This window comes from Chelon labrosus (assembly GCF_963514085.1).
Source record: "Chelon labrosus genome assembly, chromosome: 7".
In the NCBI taxonomy this organism is placed as follows: domain Eukaryota; kingdom Metazoa; phylum Chordata; class Actinopteri; order Mugiliformes; family Mugilidae; genus Chelon; species Chelon labrosus.
The window spans coordinates 6,634,977-6,651,770 of record NC_140343.1 but is presented as its reverse complement, the minus strand read 5'-3'; the positions used below and the strand labels follow the sequence as shown (position 1 = coordinate 6,651,770).

At 43.4% G+C, this 16,794-nt stretch overlaps 1 protein-coding gene across 1 annotated transcript; it reads left to right on the top strand.

The window, feature by feature from the left end:
• Nucleotides 1-1,578: 1,578 nt before the first annotated feature.
• On the top strand, nucleotides 1,579-15,247 carry mknk2b (MAPK interacting serine/threonine kinase 2b). Its single transcript, XM_084547535.1, has 14 exons — nucleotides 1,579-1,684; nucleotides 2,255-2,490; nucleotides 2,930-3,020; nucleotides 3,192-3,293; nucleotides 3,431-3,528; nucleotides 5,786-5,865; nucleotides 6,049-6,122; nucleotides 6,267-6,371; nucleotides 6,498-6,553; nucleotides 6,655-6,750; nucleotides 11,363-11,557; nucleotides 11,660-11,824; nucleotides 11,912-11,952; nucleotides 12,064-15,247. The coding sequence occupies exons 2-14, from the start codon at nucleotides 2,440-2,442 to the stop codon at nucleotides 12,335-12,337; spliced, it is 1,428 nt and encodes a 475-aa protein (XP_084403661.1). The 5' UTR covers nucleotides 1,579-1,684; nucleotides 2,255-2,439; the 3' UTR covers nucleotides 12,338-15,247.
• Nucleotides 15,248-16,794: the final 1,547 nt, after the last annotated feature.

Sequence of the window (16,794 nt, the reverse complement as noted above, 5' to 3'; positions counted from 1 at the left end):
GCAAATTTTAATCTGATCAAGATATTTGACATTATTTCTTTGTAGTTCCCGGCTGCGGAGACCAAGACTTGTTCGAGTGCCGTGCTTACTCGTCTACAGCTTTGAAGTGGTTGTACTTTGGTTATTGTGTTTTACGTTGGTTTGTGTACTTACACGCTGCGCTTCACAGGAACACGCTGCACTTTTTTCACCCCACTTCCTGTTACTGGTACCTTTAAAAAAAACAGACATGTGACAGTGTAAGCAAAATGCAGCCTTACGTTAACTAGTCAAACACACTCACTTGCCAGCTCAGTAGGTACACTGGTGAAAACAAATGCATTCCAACATAGCAGTCTGTCACTAAATCTTAGCTTTGTGAAGGTTATGGTATTTGATTAAAATAACCGAGATTGGTTGATTGATCTGTGTTTTCATTTTGGAGGCAGTGGTTTGTAGTACTACTGAATTGTACTGTGCTTTGACAAACCCCCTTTTAGTCAGCGGCCTAGGCTAAATAACAGAAACACTTTGGAGTTTAATGGAATACAGTTTAACAGCAAATGATTGTACAGTTGAATTACCAGGGTTTAAGCGTAGAGTACCAAATGAACTATATAATAATATAATAAAGCATTTGGATTTTCTGTTACTGCTGGTTCATGCAATCTTTGCATTGGATTGCATGAGAGCATGTGCATGTGTTTGTGTGTGTGTGTGTGTGTGTGAGTGTGAAGGGCTGCAGCAGCTGAACTCATGGCTCTGAACCAGTCACTACTGAGGAGCTGCGTGCAGTGACTCAGACGGGGATTTCTTTTGATGACCCATCTGGCCACGGTCATTCATCACGGGGTGTGAGAGTTAAGTGTAGTTTAGGGCATTATAAATGTAAATTTGTCCGGAGATACACAAATGGGGAGAGAAAGAGAGAGAGACAGGGAGGGAAGTGTACGGCGTGGGGCTGCAGCAGAGTTTGTTTACATGTTCAACAAAGACGTCATCGGTTTTTTATCTAAGAGACTAAACTATAACGTGGCCTTGATGTGCGGCGAGAGCTGCAGCAAATAATTCGATGTTATCTGAACGCCGTCACAGAGTGAACCGGTATGACTGGTGTATCTACGTCTTGTCACTTCCATGCACATCCTGACATCTCTTTCATCAACAACAGCCGTAGGTGCTGACTGTGCCAATGTGCACGTACTCGCCATTTCTCCCCTCCATACATCCCGTCGCGGGGCCTCTGAAACAAAACAGAGCTCGCCGGTCGCGTACGAATTCGTGTGCGCTACAGATTTTGCGTTTGAAAACCTTTTCGAGAATGTAAACTGAGACTATTTAAAACTATTTTAAGTGACATGTTTTGGTTGGGTTAAGTTTTAATTGGTGACATCTGCGCCGCTTTTAACATCTGTTCGCTGTTAAGGTGCAAGGCGAGAGGAGAAGTATGCTGCGGTGAAACAAAATGGTACCTTGCCTGAATGCCCAGCTCTAGAAAGCACGTGATCCGTCCAGTGAGTTGACGTCGTCCAGAGGGGGGCGGAGTCAGCGGGGAGGTTATAAAAACACCCACGCCGCTCGTTACCAGCCACCTTTCCACGCACAAACTATCAGGCGTTTCCCCCCCTCGACCGTCCTCTGCGGCTGTTGAAGCAGTGGGTCAAACAACGACGCTAACACTGGAGCTATAAAACATTACAACGGGGTGAGTAAAGGAAGTTGACGATTTCAGTTGTGCTATGCCACTCTTGTTTTCAGCAAACGGTAGAATAACGGCTTTCCCTGGCACGGCTACAGTAGCGCTGCGGCAGTAACGGCTGCCAGCGAACCATTGTTGTCTGACGTTAAAGTTAAATCTGTCAACGGTCAACTCGCGTGCACTGGTCGTTTAAAACGGCATCTCCTTAACGTTAGCTTAACGGCTGTTAGCATATATGCGGCCTCCACTGTTAAACTAAATATAGCATGGCTTATATGTGCTTAATGTTACTTAAACAGCAGTATATTTATAGCCAAGTATCCTCCTACTGATTTGTCTGTAACTAACCTAGCTTGGCTAAACGTTGGTGCCGTGGTCGCCTGTTAGCTGTTGCTATAGTTGCACTCCGTTTTTTATTAACTTATTAACCTATGACGACCATTGGGTAATCTGCTAATTGGCTCAATGAAACTTTTGCCAAACAAGTTGCTATCTTGGTGGTTTTTGTCCTGGATTTGTGGGCTGTAACAGAGCGTTTTTGTGTTTTTTTTTTTTTTTTTTTTGTGTTGTCCGCAGGGCTCCCGTTTAAAGCGCCGCATCAAACTCACCACCCCAGCGCAGTGCGATCACTTGCGACTCTCTCTGGAACGACTTTCTGTTTCGGAGAAGTGCAAATTGATAAGCCCAGAAAAAATCCACTGTCGCCGCCGCATTTCCATCAAGGATATCAACAAACCCCCCCCCAACAAAATCGAAACAAAATGGTGCAAAATAAAATCACCGAAGTCACCGGATTCCACCGCTCCTTCAAGGTGAGCTCCGGATCTTTTGAGGGACGATGCGGAGCTGCTGCTATCGAGCCTTTTGGGAAGTCTCTGTAATCAGAGCACGTTTGTCAGCTTGTATGGGAGAGGGACTTTACCCAGCTAGCTATATATAAACACATCTGTTGCTCTCCCCCATCTTATGGCTGATAAACATACCATATGGCCTGCTGACACACAGCATGTGGCAACAAATGCATGTATGATTTTGTGACTGGAAACGTTTTAAAATAATTGTTGCAGGAAATAGTTATATGTAGTCATAGTCTACTGTTTTACCATCTTGTCCAGCCTACATTGAGTTTATGACTGGAGGAGATATGATAACAAAGCCATTAACCGATACCAATAACTATTTACTATCTTGAGTTTAATAGTCCACTGATGAAATTGCACACCATAACCATATCTATTTATCACTCCTTAGGGGCAAAATCCCTTTGAGTCGGATGACTTCACCAAAAATGGATCCCATCTTATTGATTCATCGTTTAATTTTGATTCCTCCCCAAGACATGGTGAGTACTTTGTCTAACTTCAGCTGTGATTTCTGCCAATACAATGCACGCCGCTGCAGCACGGATGTTTTGTTTACTGTCAACATAAACTGTGTGTGTTTTGTCTTTAGGTCATGTTTTTAGTTTCTCCATCTGTAGCCCACGATAATGTCTGTACTTCTATTTTGTCAGACATGCCCTCCAGCCAGCCTATTGACATCCCCGATGCCAAGAAGAGAAACAAGAAGAAAAAGCGTTGCCGGGCAACTGACAGTTTCTCTGGGAGATTTGAGGGTAAAAGCTTTCATCTGCATTATTTTCAGGGTGCCGTTATTAAAACAAAAACAACTTGTGAATCTACATTATCTGTACAAATTGCACTTTCTCCTTAATTTAATCGATTATTTCCCCCTCCGTCCCTTTCCCCACAGATGTCTATAGACTGCAAGAAGAGGTATTAGGAGAGGGCGCGTATGCCAGAGTGCAAACATGCATCAACCTCATCACCAACAAAGAATACGCTGTCAAGGTATTGCCACACACTTGATGCATGATTGTGTGTTTGAGCTGTTGCCACACGCCGCTGGTCTGCTGCCTGTGTGGGTTGTGCCACTAGTTATTATGTGAAAATCTGTAGGACTGTGCTTGGGCCCTTATTGGAAGTGTTTTGTGTTCATATATATAGAGGCGTAACATTTAATGCCCCGGTGCCATTAAGTAAAATGTAAGACACTCATGCAACTGTATGTCCATGTTCCTTTTCATTGGTGATTCATTAGAGACCTCTAAAAATGTAGGTCCTGCAGCAGGATACCCCTCTCTGTACTGTATGTCTTCAGGCCGTCCTGTTGTGCTACTGCTGCACCGTTTTTTTTCTTCTGAATGTGCAACACTAGCTGCTCTTAGACACTTCCCCTCACTGTTTTTTTTTTTAGTTTTTCAGCCAATCAGAGAGCTGAGACCGTTATACCCACCCCTTCTCTTCGCTCCTATTGCCTACAGAGGACACTCGTTGTGAGAACATTGTGTACTGCTAACTGTGCCAAAACAAAACCCACAGAGAGGAAGGAGGGGCAACGGGCGAGGGTTGTGACCCAGGGTGTTTACATTGCTTTGTTCTCACTCTGTACAGTTTTCTTTTTTCTTTTTCCTTTCCAAATGGGGCGTGGACATGTGACTACATGTCTTGACTCCTAGGGACTTCCTTTTTTTGCTTTTCATACAATTCTCATTTCCTTGTTTTTATGAGCAAAACATTGTGAAATACTTTGCTCTGCTGAGGTGCAGAAAAGTATAGCAACAACTTTTCTCTTTGATACATTCCCAAATGTGCTAATCCTATTGGCACACTTGCTGTAAGCACCAACTTATTTACATACTTCTAATTAATCCCTATTTGCAGCTTTACTCTGTTAAAGCGACAGTAAAAAGCTCCTTCCCCATGGTGCAAGTGTCCGTATCATTCTCATTAATAATTCAGAGGGACCTTGCACAGATTCTATCATGTGGCTATTATCTGCTAGTGTTGTTTATCCCAAGCTGATACTGGGGGTCCCTCAGGATTTGCAGATCTGGGGGAGGATCCGTGAGGGTCTGTGGTTATTGGAGGTCTTTTGGGAGTCGGAGGGGACTCGCTGCTCGCTGCTCCTGCCAGATGTCCTGTCTCTTCCCCTCCCCCTCCAGACATGGTGGAGTGGGGGGTGAGTTGCATGTGTGGCCTCCTTGTGTTGCAGTTGCAACAAAGCCTGTGAGACCCAGAGGGGAGCAGAGGGCTGTGACGTGTGAGCATATCTGAGGGCTCCTGGATAAATCCTTTCACTTTAGTTATTCACAACAATCGAAGAGTGGATGTCTGAACCTGCAGTATGATTATTCTGGCAGACGACGGCAAATCTCATGGCACTTGCATACAGCTTCTTTATCTACATCTCTTTTTCAGGGTAGGGGTTTTATGTTGTGTTCAGGAGATGGTGTGTTAACTGGGGGCCGTTTGTGCTGCTGACTCAGGCTGGAACAGAGCAGAGGCTTTGGGCTGCCTACAGGCCTCTTGTCTCTACATTAATCCTAGACACACACACTGCAACTCTGGCCCCACTGGGCTTCAATAGCAGCTGTAATCCAGCTACCAGGAAGAGAATCATGGACAACCTCCCAAGCAGACAATAACCCACCAGGGCTGGAAAATTCAGGCCTTTTGCTTCGGTGTCAGCAGTCTATCTTTCTGTCTCTCTTGGCAGAGCACCGTGCAGCTGGTGTCCCCTCGGTGGTTCAGTTCCAGGCAGCGCAAAGTTATTTTTAGAATTTTCTGTTGTTATCGTAAACAATTTTGGATTAGGTCATGGGGTGTTTCAAGAGACTGCTTAGTGCTTATTGAAAACACTTAAGATTTAAATATGGGTCATGCATGCAGGGTAAATATAGATGCTCCTTCTCTGCTTTGGCCGGCGTTGCTCAAAGTAGGTTAAACTCTTTGCATCTATGTCAAAGGGAGGGATAAAGTTCTGCAAGCAGGAAAAAATGCAGGTCTGGTCTGGAAGGAAGCCCGTTGGAGGGCACTGTATATAGAATATATAATTTTCTATACCGTCTGCTCCACAGTAAACACAGACGTGGGTGGGGCTTTGTGGTGGGGCCTGCACCCAAATATTTACTTGCACAGATGGGCTCAGTTTTTCTTGAGCTGTCTGGGCCGTTAAGGAAAACATTTGACTTGTTTTTTTTTTCTCATTTGTTCAGTGGGCTATTATTAAACAATGTAGTTCAACCTTAATGTTGTTCTGTTCCAGATCATCGAGAAGAGACCAGGTCACAGCCGCAGCCGTGTCTTCCGTGAGGTTGAGATGCTCTACCAGTGCCAGGGCCACAGGTAATGTCCTGCTGCCGCGACAAACATAATGCCACCTGACAAATGTAAGCAGGCAGCGCTGCGGACTGGGTGGCATGATTTGTGCTTCATCTTATTATTATTCTCACGAAGCGCCTTAGTTATCAGAACTCGCATGATTTGTGATTGTTGCCACTGGCTCATAGTGCTTTTCTTTGTCTGCAGTAACATCCTGGAGCTGGTGGAGTTCTTTGAAGAGGAAGACAAATTTTACCTGGTGTTTGAAAAGCTTAGAGGAGGTTAGTGCTTTAGGCTCTGCTGTAATGTGCTGCATGTACCCACTCTCCATCTGCAGAGTGTTGTTTGTATATGTGAGGCAAGGCATTCACTGTTTGCCTTCTGCAGGGAGATAAAGCTAATGCACTCATCTCTCTCCCTCTCAGGGTCAATCTTGGCACACATTCACAAGAGAAGGCACTTCAGTGAGCAGGAAGCTAGTGTGGTTGTGCAGGACATTGCCAGTGCTCTAGATTTTCTGCACAACAAGGGTAAGACTGCTTGTACTACATGGCAAACTTTAGTTCATCTCATTGTCATCAAAAAGGCGAACAACCAGCCAGATTTCACAGAGAAAAGGAAAAGGTATTGATGGCTTTCACTTTTTTCACCCCCAGGAATGGCACATAGAGATCTGAAACCTGAAAACATTCTCTGTGAGAGTGCAGCCAAGGTGAGCTTTCTGCAGATGCACCCGTTTGGTTTTAAGAAGCAACTAATAGTGGGATAAAAAGAAAACTCAAATGACATGAATGCGTCCTTTTCCTTTGACAGATTTCCCCAGTCAAGATTTGTGACTTTGACCTGGGAAGTGGGATCAAGCTGAATAGCGATAGCTCACCCATCTCCACCCCTGAGCTCCTCACTCCTGTAAGTCCATGCACTATATTATATCTTGTTCAGTGATGTGTTGTGTGTGTGTGTGCGCTTGTGACAGAAAGGAAGTAGTGGCAGACATTTAATTTTGATTACTGAAAGCCAGGAAAAGGTTGACCTGTCAAAGGTGCATATCCTGGTGCAGTGGTTGGCCTCCTTCTTGTGGATAAGAAGGGTGTTTTCTGGCAGTAAAACAATGTCTTTATCAAGCTGGCTGCCTATTGGGCAATCCTCAGTGGTGTTACCAGCAGGACAGCTTCCTGATTGGGAGAGTGAAAATGGTTTGAAATCGTTCTGAGGTTATGATAGTTCATTGCAAGCCTTGCTTCCTGAATGATCCTTTACATTTACTTATTATGCTGAAGGATTGACATCCCTCGGTTAAATGTCCTGTTGCTTATCAGTAGCAAACATTGAGGCCTGTGTGAGTTTGGGGGTTATGATTGTTTCACCCTGCTGTTGTCGTCGCAACACAAAGCAGTAGGGCTGCAGCTATCGATTCTTTTTGTAATCGATTAATCTAGCACTTTATCGATCGATTAATCGATTAATCGGATATTTTTTTTACGTTTTTAAACAACCAAAACAAATGATGCATAACGAAAATTATGTGGCTGTAAAATGATCAAGCATTTGCCTTTTATTTCTCAAAAAAACAGAGAACTCCAACTCCAACATTTGGCTCCAAAACTAAGCCCATGTATTGCAATTTACCCATTAAAAGTGCCAGTGCCAACAATTACATAACAATACAGTTAAGCGAACTTACTGTAAAACAAAAAGCAATTTAATTTATTAATATGCACAACAAGTTTCATGCTGTAATCTATCCCTGACATCAAAGTAAATATCAGTTTTATGTAGATTTCTACACCTGCAGCATTTACCATTAGGCTACTAACAAATAATACATAATTTCTGGGGTAACCTAGCAACCTGTGTGTTTGTTTGTGAACGCGTGCTGTGCGTGAGGAAGAGTGAGAGAGATGAGGGTGCAGAGAATTTAGTAACGTCAATGATTCTGATAAGCTCAGGCCGGTCGCGTTCGCCTCGCGGCCGCTCAATTTGTGATGATAGGGGAGTATATGGGAGTATCTGGCCGCTATTCGCGGAGAATTTAGTAACGTCAATGATTCTAATAAGCTCAGGCCGGTCGCGTTCGCCTCGCGGCCGCTCAATTTGTGATCAGCTGCGTAAATCCTTCGGCCGGCCCGGTCGTCCCGATTGCCACTCCGCCCCTGAAGCTAAACATCATATCTAGTCAAACCGCATCATGACATCGCTACATACAGTATGCGATTAAAATCAGCGAACATTAATTAATTACAGGTTTAGGTTACGTTACCTTGTTTCAGCGACGCTTGGTGAAACAGCATGTGGATGTTTTCTGTTTAGATGCTGGATCATTGAGCTTGTACTGCTGTGGTACGCCAGGTCTACTTTGCAGTATATATACTGCACTTTGTTCTCTTCCTTTTTTTAGAATGTAATGATCCCAAACTTTAGACATTTTTTGCCGTTTATGGGCATCTTTACTCTCCGCCATCGCGCCAACTAAATTCAAAATGTATCGCGCTGGTGGTGTGCTTGCATAGGTGCTTCCAAAACAACGGTCCGTGTGGAACAATCAGATCCCTGCGCGTATAGTGCGCGTCATAGGAATTTAACGAGGCTTCGAGGCAGAGTTTTTGCCTCGACCAATTTTTGTAATCGAGTTAATCGAGTAACTCGACGAATCGTTTCAGCCCTACAAAGCAGCACCTCTGAACCAGTACCCAGAAAAGCGGAGTGCTTGCAGGCTCAAAGAGAAATTGGTAAAGTTGAACTGGCAAGCTTTCCACTCATGTCAGTACATGTCTGCTGGGCTGGACAGATTGACCAGAGCAGGTGGAGGAGGGCAGCTCAGTCTGCAAGAATGTCATATGGTGGGTGGGGGGGTTTTCTACACTGGTAACTTTATCTTCCAGCAGCAGAAATAATGGATAGAGAGCCCATCCCCGAACGTTTAAAAGGGGAGAGGCAGTGTTTTGGTGTAAAGAAGTGTCATGTGTTTAAAATGGCCTCTCCAATCATGGAGTGATTTCTGTTGGGCTCGAACCATCCGTATTTTAGATCTACTAGATTTAAATGGAAGAAAAGTTGAAGCCCGAGGACAGGACAGGACACGGTGTGATGTCCTTGGAATGTAATACTCTGGGGAGGACAATATGACTTCTACAAGGCCGTGTCCTACGGTACAAAGAAGTTACAGTGAAACCAAAACACACAAACTCTCGCTCCATTTTCCTTTCTCTCCGTGGTATGAGAGAGAGAAAAACATCCACCCTCTTTCGGATCAGTCCCCGCCCCGTGGCCCCAACCACACTTGTGCTGCTCTGCTCTTTTCTTTATGTTCTTCACACAATGGCTGTGCATGAGGGTTGTTCTAGAAATTTTTAGTCTTTCCCCCCCTACTCCTAGCAACGGAGATGTGATTGGCTGGACCTGTGGGAGGGGGAGGGTAACTGGGAGGGATAAATAACCCAGTCTGCTCATGCGCTCTAGCTTGTTGTTTTTTTTTTCTCTCCCTGATCACAGGAACAATGTTATCTGATTTTCATCTCAGTGCTGGCACTCTTCACCGTGCCCCCTCCCCTCCTTTAGTCACATTCCTACAGTTGCTGTTGCACAATACATCATGCTTTTGCGTTTAGGTTTTAAATCAGCTGTATCTAGGAGCTGGTAATATGTTTGGGATTCGCAATAATGGGGACACGGGGAAGAGGAGAGGGGTCTTTCTAGGAAAAAGCTAATTTTAGTTTACCAGGTGCTCCGTACAAGTCACTGCCCGTCTGCTTGCTATGAAATAAATCTGCCCGTTCAAATGTCAAGGCTCATGTGCAGCATTTTTGGAAACTGGGTGGAACTGCAACACGAAGAGACGCAAGCAGCGAAGACATTTAATTCAAGGAAGTGCTTCTATTTCTTTTTTTGTTGTCGCAGGTGCAGCTGCATGATCACAGAACAGGTCTTTAAGCCTCTTTCGATAATCCTGTAGTTTACAAACAGCAGAGGTGTGTGTGTGTGTGTGTCATCAGCGGTGTCGATATGGTCTGACTGGTCACATGGTTTCAGGAAAGCCCCAGGTTGCGATACCAACAAATCCTGCGGTAACAGCAGCTGATCAGCAGCTATCTGCAGCTTACAGGAACGTTTGGGGAGGATGTGACTGATGCAAGTTCACAAGGTGTTTGCAGCTACAGCTGCAGTAGCACAGGAAGTCTGAGGAAGTCTGAGTTTAGATGTAAGAGCCCCTGTTAATGTTATTTAACTGCCCTTCTTGTGGGTCAGTCGCAGGCAGTGCTGGACTAGCGATCTTTACCCTGACTTGTCTTTTATTAACCGTGTATGTGGCTTTTAAACAAGATCAGGTTTAATAGCCGTTTTTTAAAGCACAGCTATCACATTACTTTATGGTTTTAGGGCACCTTGGTTGGCAAACGTATCCTTCGTTCCTTTGTCTTGTTTCTGTGTCATTACGGCAGCTGCCTTTGGCCTGAATCCTAGAGGCGAGTCTGCGTAAGCAGTTGCCCCAGACACGATGGAGGTGGAAATGTGGGGGTTGGGGGTTTTCTCTCCGACAGAAGCAGCTTTGTCTGAGATGAGATTCCTGTGCAGCAAATTTCATTACATAAGGGTGCAGCAGGGTGGAGGCGGAGTTAGGGGACAGCTGGCATTATGGTACTGGGACACAATAGAGGCTTGCTCAGTGTAAACATGCACCTCCACATATAGAAAGAGAGGTTTGCCAGGATGCAGACCTTTATGGGGACAATTACTTCACAATATGTGGCTGTCTGTGTGCTACAGGTCAAAAATAAATGACCGGCTGAAGGACAGGTTAATGTATACTATTAGAATTAATTCTAAGAAATCATACCAGTCTGCATTAGGACCCTAACCCTGTAGAAACCTAAAGAATCTAAACTCCAGACAGAATTATGTAACAATGTCCTGTCGAATTAAATAACGTGGTGTCCTGCTGAACTAGCGACCTGTTCTCTTTTCCGGTCTTTTAGTATTAAAACTGCATTTGGTGTTTGTGTTTCCAAGTTATGTAAGGGGCCAGGGCTCAGCCCAGTCTGTGGCTCTGCGGGACAGCCAATCCTCTTTTCCCTGCTCAGTGTTTGGCCTAATTTCTTCTCTAGCTACATAACAAGGCCTCGTCAGAGCGGAGCTTTTCCTTGCCCTCAGCCCGTTCTGCCTTGGTTTTCTACAGCTGGATGGTCAAAGTAGTGACTCACTGCTGCTGTCTACCCACACAGATTTGCCTTGTAACATCATGTTCCAGCTAGAGCCTTTTAGCAGACTGAGAATAGCTGTACGGTGAATTTTCAGTTAGATAAGCATGTGACTGTCACACAGACAGCCCACCACCACACAGCCTCAGAGCAGACCCCCAAGCTTTAACACTTGGAACCACGAGGTGTCAGCTGAATAAAGGAATGTGGCAGCAGCCAAGAAAAGCTCGTTTCTTTTGGCTTGAAGCTTTTATGCTGTAATTTGCTTCATGCTTTTCATAATTGTGTGACTGACAAACCTTTCTTCCTTCCATTTGTCTATTCAGTGTGGTTCAGCAGAATACATGGCACCTGAGGTAGTTGAAGCCTTCAGTGAAGAAGCTACAATTTACGACAAGCGCTGTGACCTGTGGAGCCTGGGAGTCATCCTCTACATCATGCTGAGTGGCTACCCTCCCTTCGTTGGCCGCTGTGGTGGGGGCTGTGGCTGGGAATTGGGGGAACCCTGCCACACCTGCCAGGTAAGACTTAGACAAAGCTGAAGACTACATATGTCAAGTGAAACATAGCATTTCATTCAGGCGAGTGTAACTGATGGCAAATGTTTTCATGTCCACTACCAGAACACTTTGTTTGAGAGTATCCAGGAAGGAAAATACGAATTTCCGGAGAAAGACTGGGCTCACATCTCCTCAAGTGCCAAAGACCTTATATCCAAACTTCTGGTCCGGGATGCCAAAAAACGGCTGAGTGCCAGCCAGGTCCTGCAGCACCCTTGGGTGCAGGGGGTAAGTACAAATAATTAATTACACATAACTATGTTTTGAGTGTAGGATTTTCGTTTCTAATGATCAATGTCTTTTCTCATCATTCAGGGTGCATATGACACTTTGCCAATGTCCATCTTACATCAGAGGTGAGAAGACATTAGAGTTACAGCTGTAGAAGATACTTTGATAACAAATGTGCAACTTTTTGTTCATGTGCTTTTTCTTTAATTTTGATATCCTTGTCTATTCTTCACCAGAACCAGCAGTGCCCGGGATCTGACGTTCTTTGCTGACAAGGCCATGGCTGTGAACCGGCAACTGGCTGAACAGGATGGCATGGAAGACCAGCAGCAGCAGGAAGTCCCGTTTGTCGTCACTGCTACTGGCTCATCCATGCGCCTCTCTCCTCCTTCCAACTCCAAACTGGCCAGGCGCAGGCAGCGGGGTAGCCAGCCGAAGGGAGGGCCCGTCTCCGCTGCAGAGCTCCGTCAGCTCTTGGCCCCTCTCGTCATCGTGGGAGACTGTGCCTGAACTTTTTTCAATTTCGACCTTCCGTTAAGATTCAAGTCCAGATCCAAGACTGCCCTGAGACTCTCCCTCCCCACTTCTGGCCCCTCTCTCTTGGTTCCTCTGCCATTCAGGCTTCCTTGCCTATAGCTGTAAAGGGAGATGCTGCTTGCAGCCCTTCCTCTTAATGCCTTCTGCCCTTCTGCAGCACTTCTGAAGCACATCAGCACAGGGCCTGCATATAGCAAACACAAATATGTGCTCATCCAGGTTGGGGAGGAGGGCCAGTTAATGATTTGGGAGAGAGAAGTATTTTCTAACTTATGTTTTGTTTTTTGTGTTTTTTGTTTTTTTTCATAATTCAGTTTAAAACTAAGCTCAGACACCAAAGGACAACCTGTTGTGCTGCTCCCACGTTACAACTGGATCCACTGTGAATTAAGTTATCTGGAATGTTCTCTTTGCCTGTATGTATGTGCATGAATGGCCCGTCTGCAGATACTTACAAGCTTATGCAATATGGCAAGATGAAGGCTGTTCTTGTCTCGAAGGGATTCGTTGTATAAGGGGTTGGAAGGGCTGTAAGCCAATGCTGTCTGTGCCTGGTGCAGTCCATTATGCGGGTGGGGATTCTTCAAAGATATATTTTTTTTTTTTCCTCCTCCATTTTAAGATGAATTCCTCATAACTGAGCCTCTTCTGTCTGAGAGGAGACACGCACTCGCCCAGCTTAGCGGCCATGCACTTAATGCTTCACGAGCAAAGAATGTTTGTCTGTACCCGACCAGCTATGACTTACCTGAGCACCAGTCCATTACACGACCATATATCCTGAATTATCACATCACCCGGTGTCTGAGACCTTCAGGCCAGTTGTGGAATTTAGATATTTGACTTGGTCGTGGTATATGTCCACCGAATAAGATCCTGAGCTTGTATGTCTGGTATGTTGGTACAGGCTAATTATACAGTATGTTAAATGGCTACGCAAGTGAAACTGGGTCAGTGTTATTTTCATTGTAAAGAATTTGACAGTCCCTCTTGCTACAACTACAATTTGTATTTTTTTTTTTTTTTTTTTTTCTATCGATGAATTTATGCATCAGATTTAACCTTTAAATATTTTGGCAGTAAAGGTTAAAACTCCTGAAGGGGTTGAGAAGCACAGTTTGGCCAATGTGACCACAGTGTCATTTGTTGATCAAATACATTTAACATTTATTTGGACCATCATCACCGTTTCATGGTGTCGCTGTTGTCTTGTCTTTAATGAGACGCACCCCCCTTCCACACTCACAATATAAATTTTCATTAAGAGGCAGAAATTTATCAAAAAGCAAACATTAAAAAAAAAACAACAAAAAAAAACGGAAAAACATTCCACAAAAAAGAAAAACAAAAAGTTCTCCACAGACATTTAGTTGTATTAAGTTTACTTTATTTTTCATGTTTGAAAACTCCATGTCAATGTGCCACACTGATAATTTCTTTGTATGGCTGTTAATAAGCTTTTATTTTCTATATGGTGATTTTTCATGCAGGTGCTGTTGAGTTCAGGTGAAACACCAGATATTTTCCTTTTAAGTATTTTTTTTTTTTTTTTTTATGTTTGTGTTTTTAAAAGTTCAGAGTATGAGAGGTGAGACGGAAACCGTTTGTTTAGTTGATCTGGAGCGTTCATGCCCAGTGAAGGTGAGTTTTTAAGTTTTTTTTTTTTTTTTTTTATATGTAAGAGCTGGCAATAATCCTTTTTTTTTTTTTTCTTGTTATTGTTGTTCAGATTAAGTTAAAGCTCATTCTGAAACTGACAGGTAATGGACATGGTGATGGGGGTCTCTCAAACACTGTAGCCATTTCACCAAAGAAGGTTCAGGTCATGATGTTGAACATTTGCTCATCCATCACCTAGCAGTGAGAAGTAGGGAACTTCTGATTGTCCATGTCCTGTTACCAGCACTGCAGCGACGGTACTCTGGAAATGGTGTCAAAGGACCCACTATGCTGATAATAGGACACTGTAATAGTTCTAAAAAAAAAAAATACCTTTCTACAGATGCAGCATTACGGGGTTTTATGTCTTATAATAAGACTTACTTGAATTTGTGTATGCAGCTGTTTCTTCTCCATTTTGGAAACTACTTTACTATCAGTAATTTCAAAGCATTAAGCTGATGATCAAGGCAATCTTGGGGTTTTGAAAATACCTATACAGTTCAGTATTCTGCCTTTTTCCTCCCTTCTGAGCATCACACAAGTTTGTCCCTACTTTTTTGATAGGGTCGGATACTCAAACGCACAGACTCTGGCCATACTCTGTAATATCCTAGAAAGGGTTTTCTTGGTCATGACCATTTCTACGTTCTGTGGAAGAGCAGTAGGTTTTTTTTTTTTTTTTTAAACCGGGGGAAGAGTGGGGGCAAATTATATCCTTATGCCTCTAGTTTTTTTGTTTTTTATATGTGACATTTTGAAGTAATCAAGTGTTAAAATTCACTCATTCAAATGGACAGTATCATCCACCTCCACACAATCTGAATGTAGCCCACAGGCCGAAGCATTTACAATCCAGCAACATTGATCAAATGTTTTATAAATGGGTCCTCTTCATGGGCATGGTGTGGGATTACTCTGTCTATACTGATCCAGTCCTCAAACCGTTTGAGTTGACACCTGATACATTTTTTTTTTTTTGTTTTTGTTTTTGTTTTTTTAAACACTGAATCCCCCGAAGCCCGTGGTGTTCATGGGTAAAAATTCAAAATGAATACATCCTTTAAAGTACAAAAACATTTTGATTTATAATAAGCACTTTACTGTACCATGTGAATGATTGCAGTTCACTCAAGGCAACATTTATGACAGTTGCTGCAAAATTTTGTATTGTTTTTCTAAAAAAAAAAAAAAAAAAAATGCAATAAAATGCTTTGAACTATACGTTTGCCTGTCTGGTTATTGTAATGGTTACTGCAGTTTACTGAAAGCAAGAGGAAGGGCTGAGGTGAAAACATCTGTACTTTCCCTGATACGTGCCCTCTCCAGTATCACTAGTTTCACATTAACCAGAGGTCTTATCATTTGGCCTCGAGGACGTTTCTTCTGATTCGTGCCGTAAATCCTTCTATCAGCAACACTCCCTGATATATGAGCTGGCTCTGTCGCATATGTCCTTGGCTGTTGGTAAATATGAGCTCAGTTGTCTCCTCACACACACACACACACTGAAATGTGACGGCGGTTTCACCTTGCATTAGTCACGCTGAGAGCAGAGCAGAGGTGGGGGCGCTCTTCTCACCGACGAGACTGATGCAACCCTGCTGCAAGAGCTGCAGCTCCTCTGTGCCACCTCATGATCTCCCTGCAGATTAAAAAAATAAAATAAAAAAGGCTGAATTAACTAAATACCAGTATACAATGTCAGTACTTCTGCAAGGCTGGATTCCTCACGCTGTGGTCACAATCACACTGGAATAATGTATGTATGAGGAAACATTACTGGCATTATTTCAAGTAAACAAACCAAGTCTGGTCAAAAGATGTATAAAAGAAAACCTCTATTGGGTAATAATAAGAACTGAAGGTAAATCTTTACTTTCTGTCTCTCTCAAGACTAATAAAAACAAAAAAATCTACTTGAATAGTAACAATTACCGATCCTTTAATCACTGATGAGATTTGTGCTTGATTAACAACGGCTGCAGTTAATGATTATCTTCATTATTAGACAACCTTTTCTTTCAAAAGTCTTAAATATATGTTAACCTGCCACTTCATTAGGTACGCCAGTGAAAACGAATGTGTAATACAATAATAGTCCAGGACTAAACCTTAGATCCATGACAGTTATGGTTTTCGGCATTCGTTTAAAAATAACTGATTCAGCTGTATTTTCATGTTGGAGGCTATTGAACTCTGTTGTGTAGCACCGACACGTTTCTATTATTCTGACAACCCCTGTTTAGTCCGTGGGCTGAATAACAAACAAACAGTATTTAAGTTGTTTAACAGACTACACGATCAAAAAAGGATCACGGAGTTGGATTACAACATTTCTTACACTGTTTCAACATAAACTGAACATTACAACAGTCGTGTAGGACTGTTAGAAGCCATTTGTGTACCTAATGAAGTGGCAAGTTAGCATATATATATGTATATATATACACACATGTATAATAACACATGGTATCTATCATGACAAGGCTGCAGTTTTTCCCTTGCATGTGTTTTTGCTGCTCTTTACACGGGAGGTACAAGGTTTCTGACAAAGTTCAAAGCGCACAGACACAGGCAGCCGCTGAGGCCTCTTTGTTGCATAACTTCAATTTCAGCTTCACAGACGTCACAGGGGCAGCGGAAATTAAATGATGCAACAGCAGTGTGTTTTCTGTACAGAGACCAGTGAGCGTGTGGTGTGATCCATGAGAAACTAGAGCAGGAGTTTGTCTCCCTCTGCTGGAAAAGTTCAAACTCAAGCGAGAAGA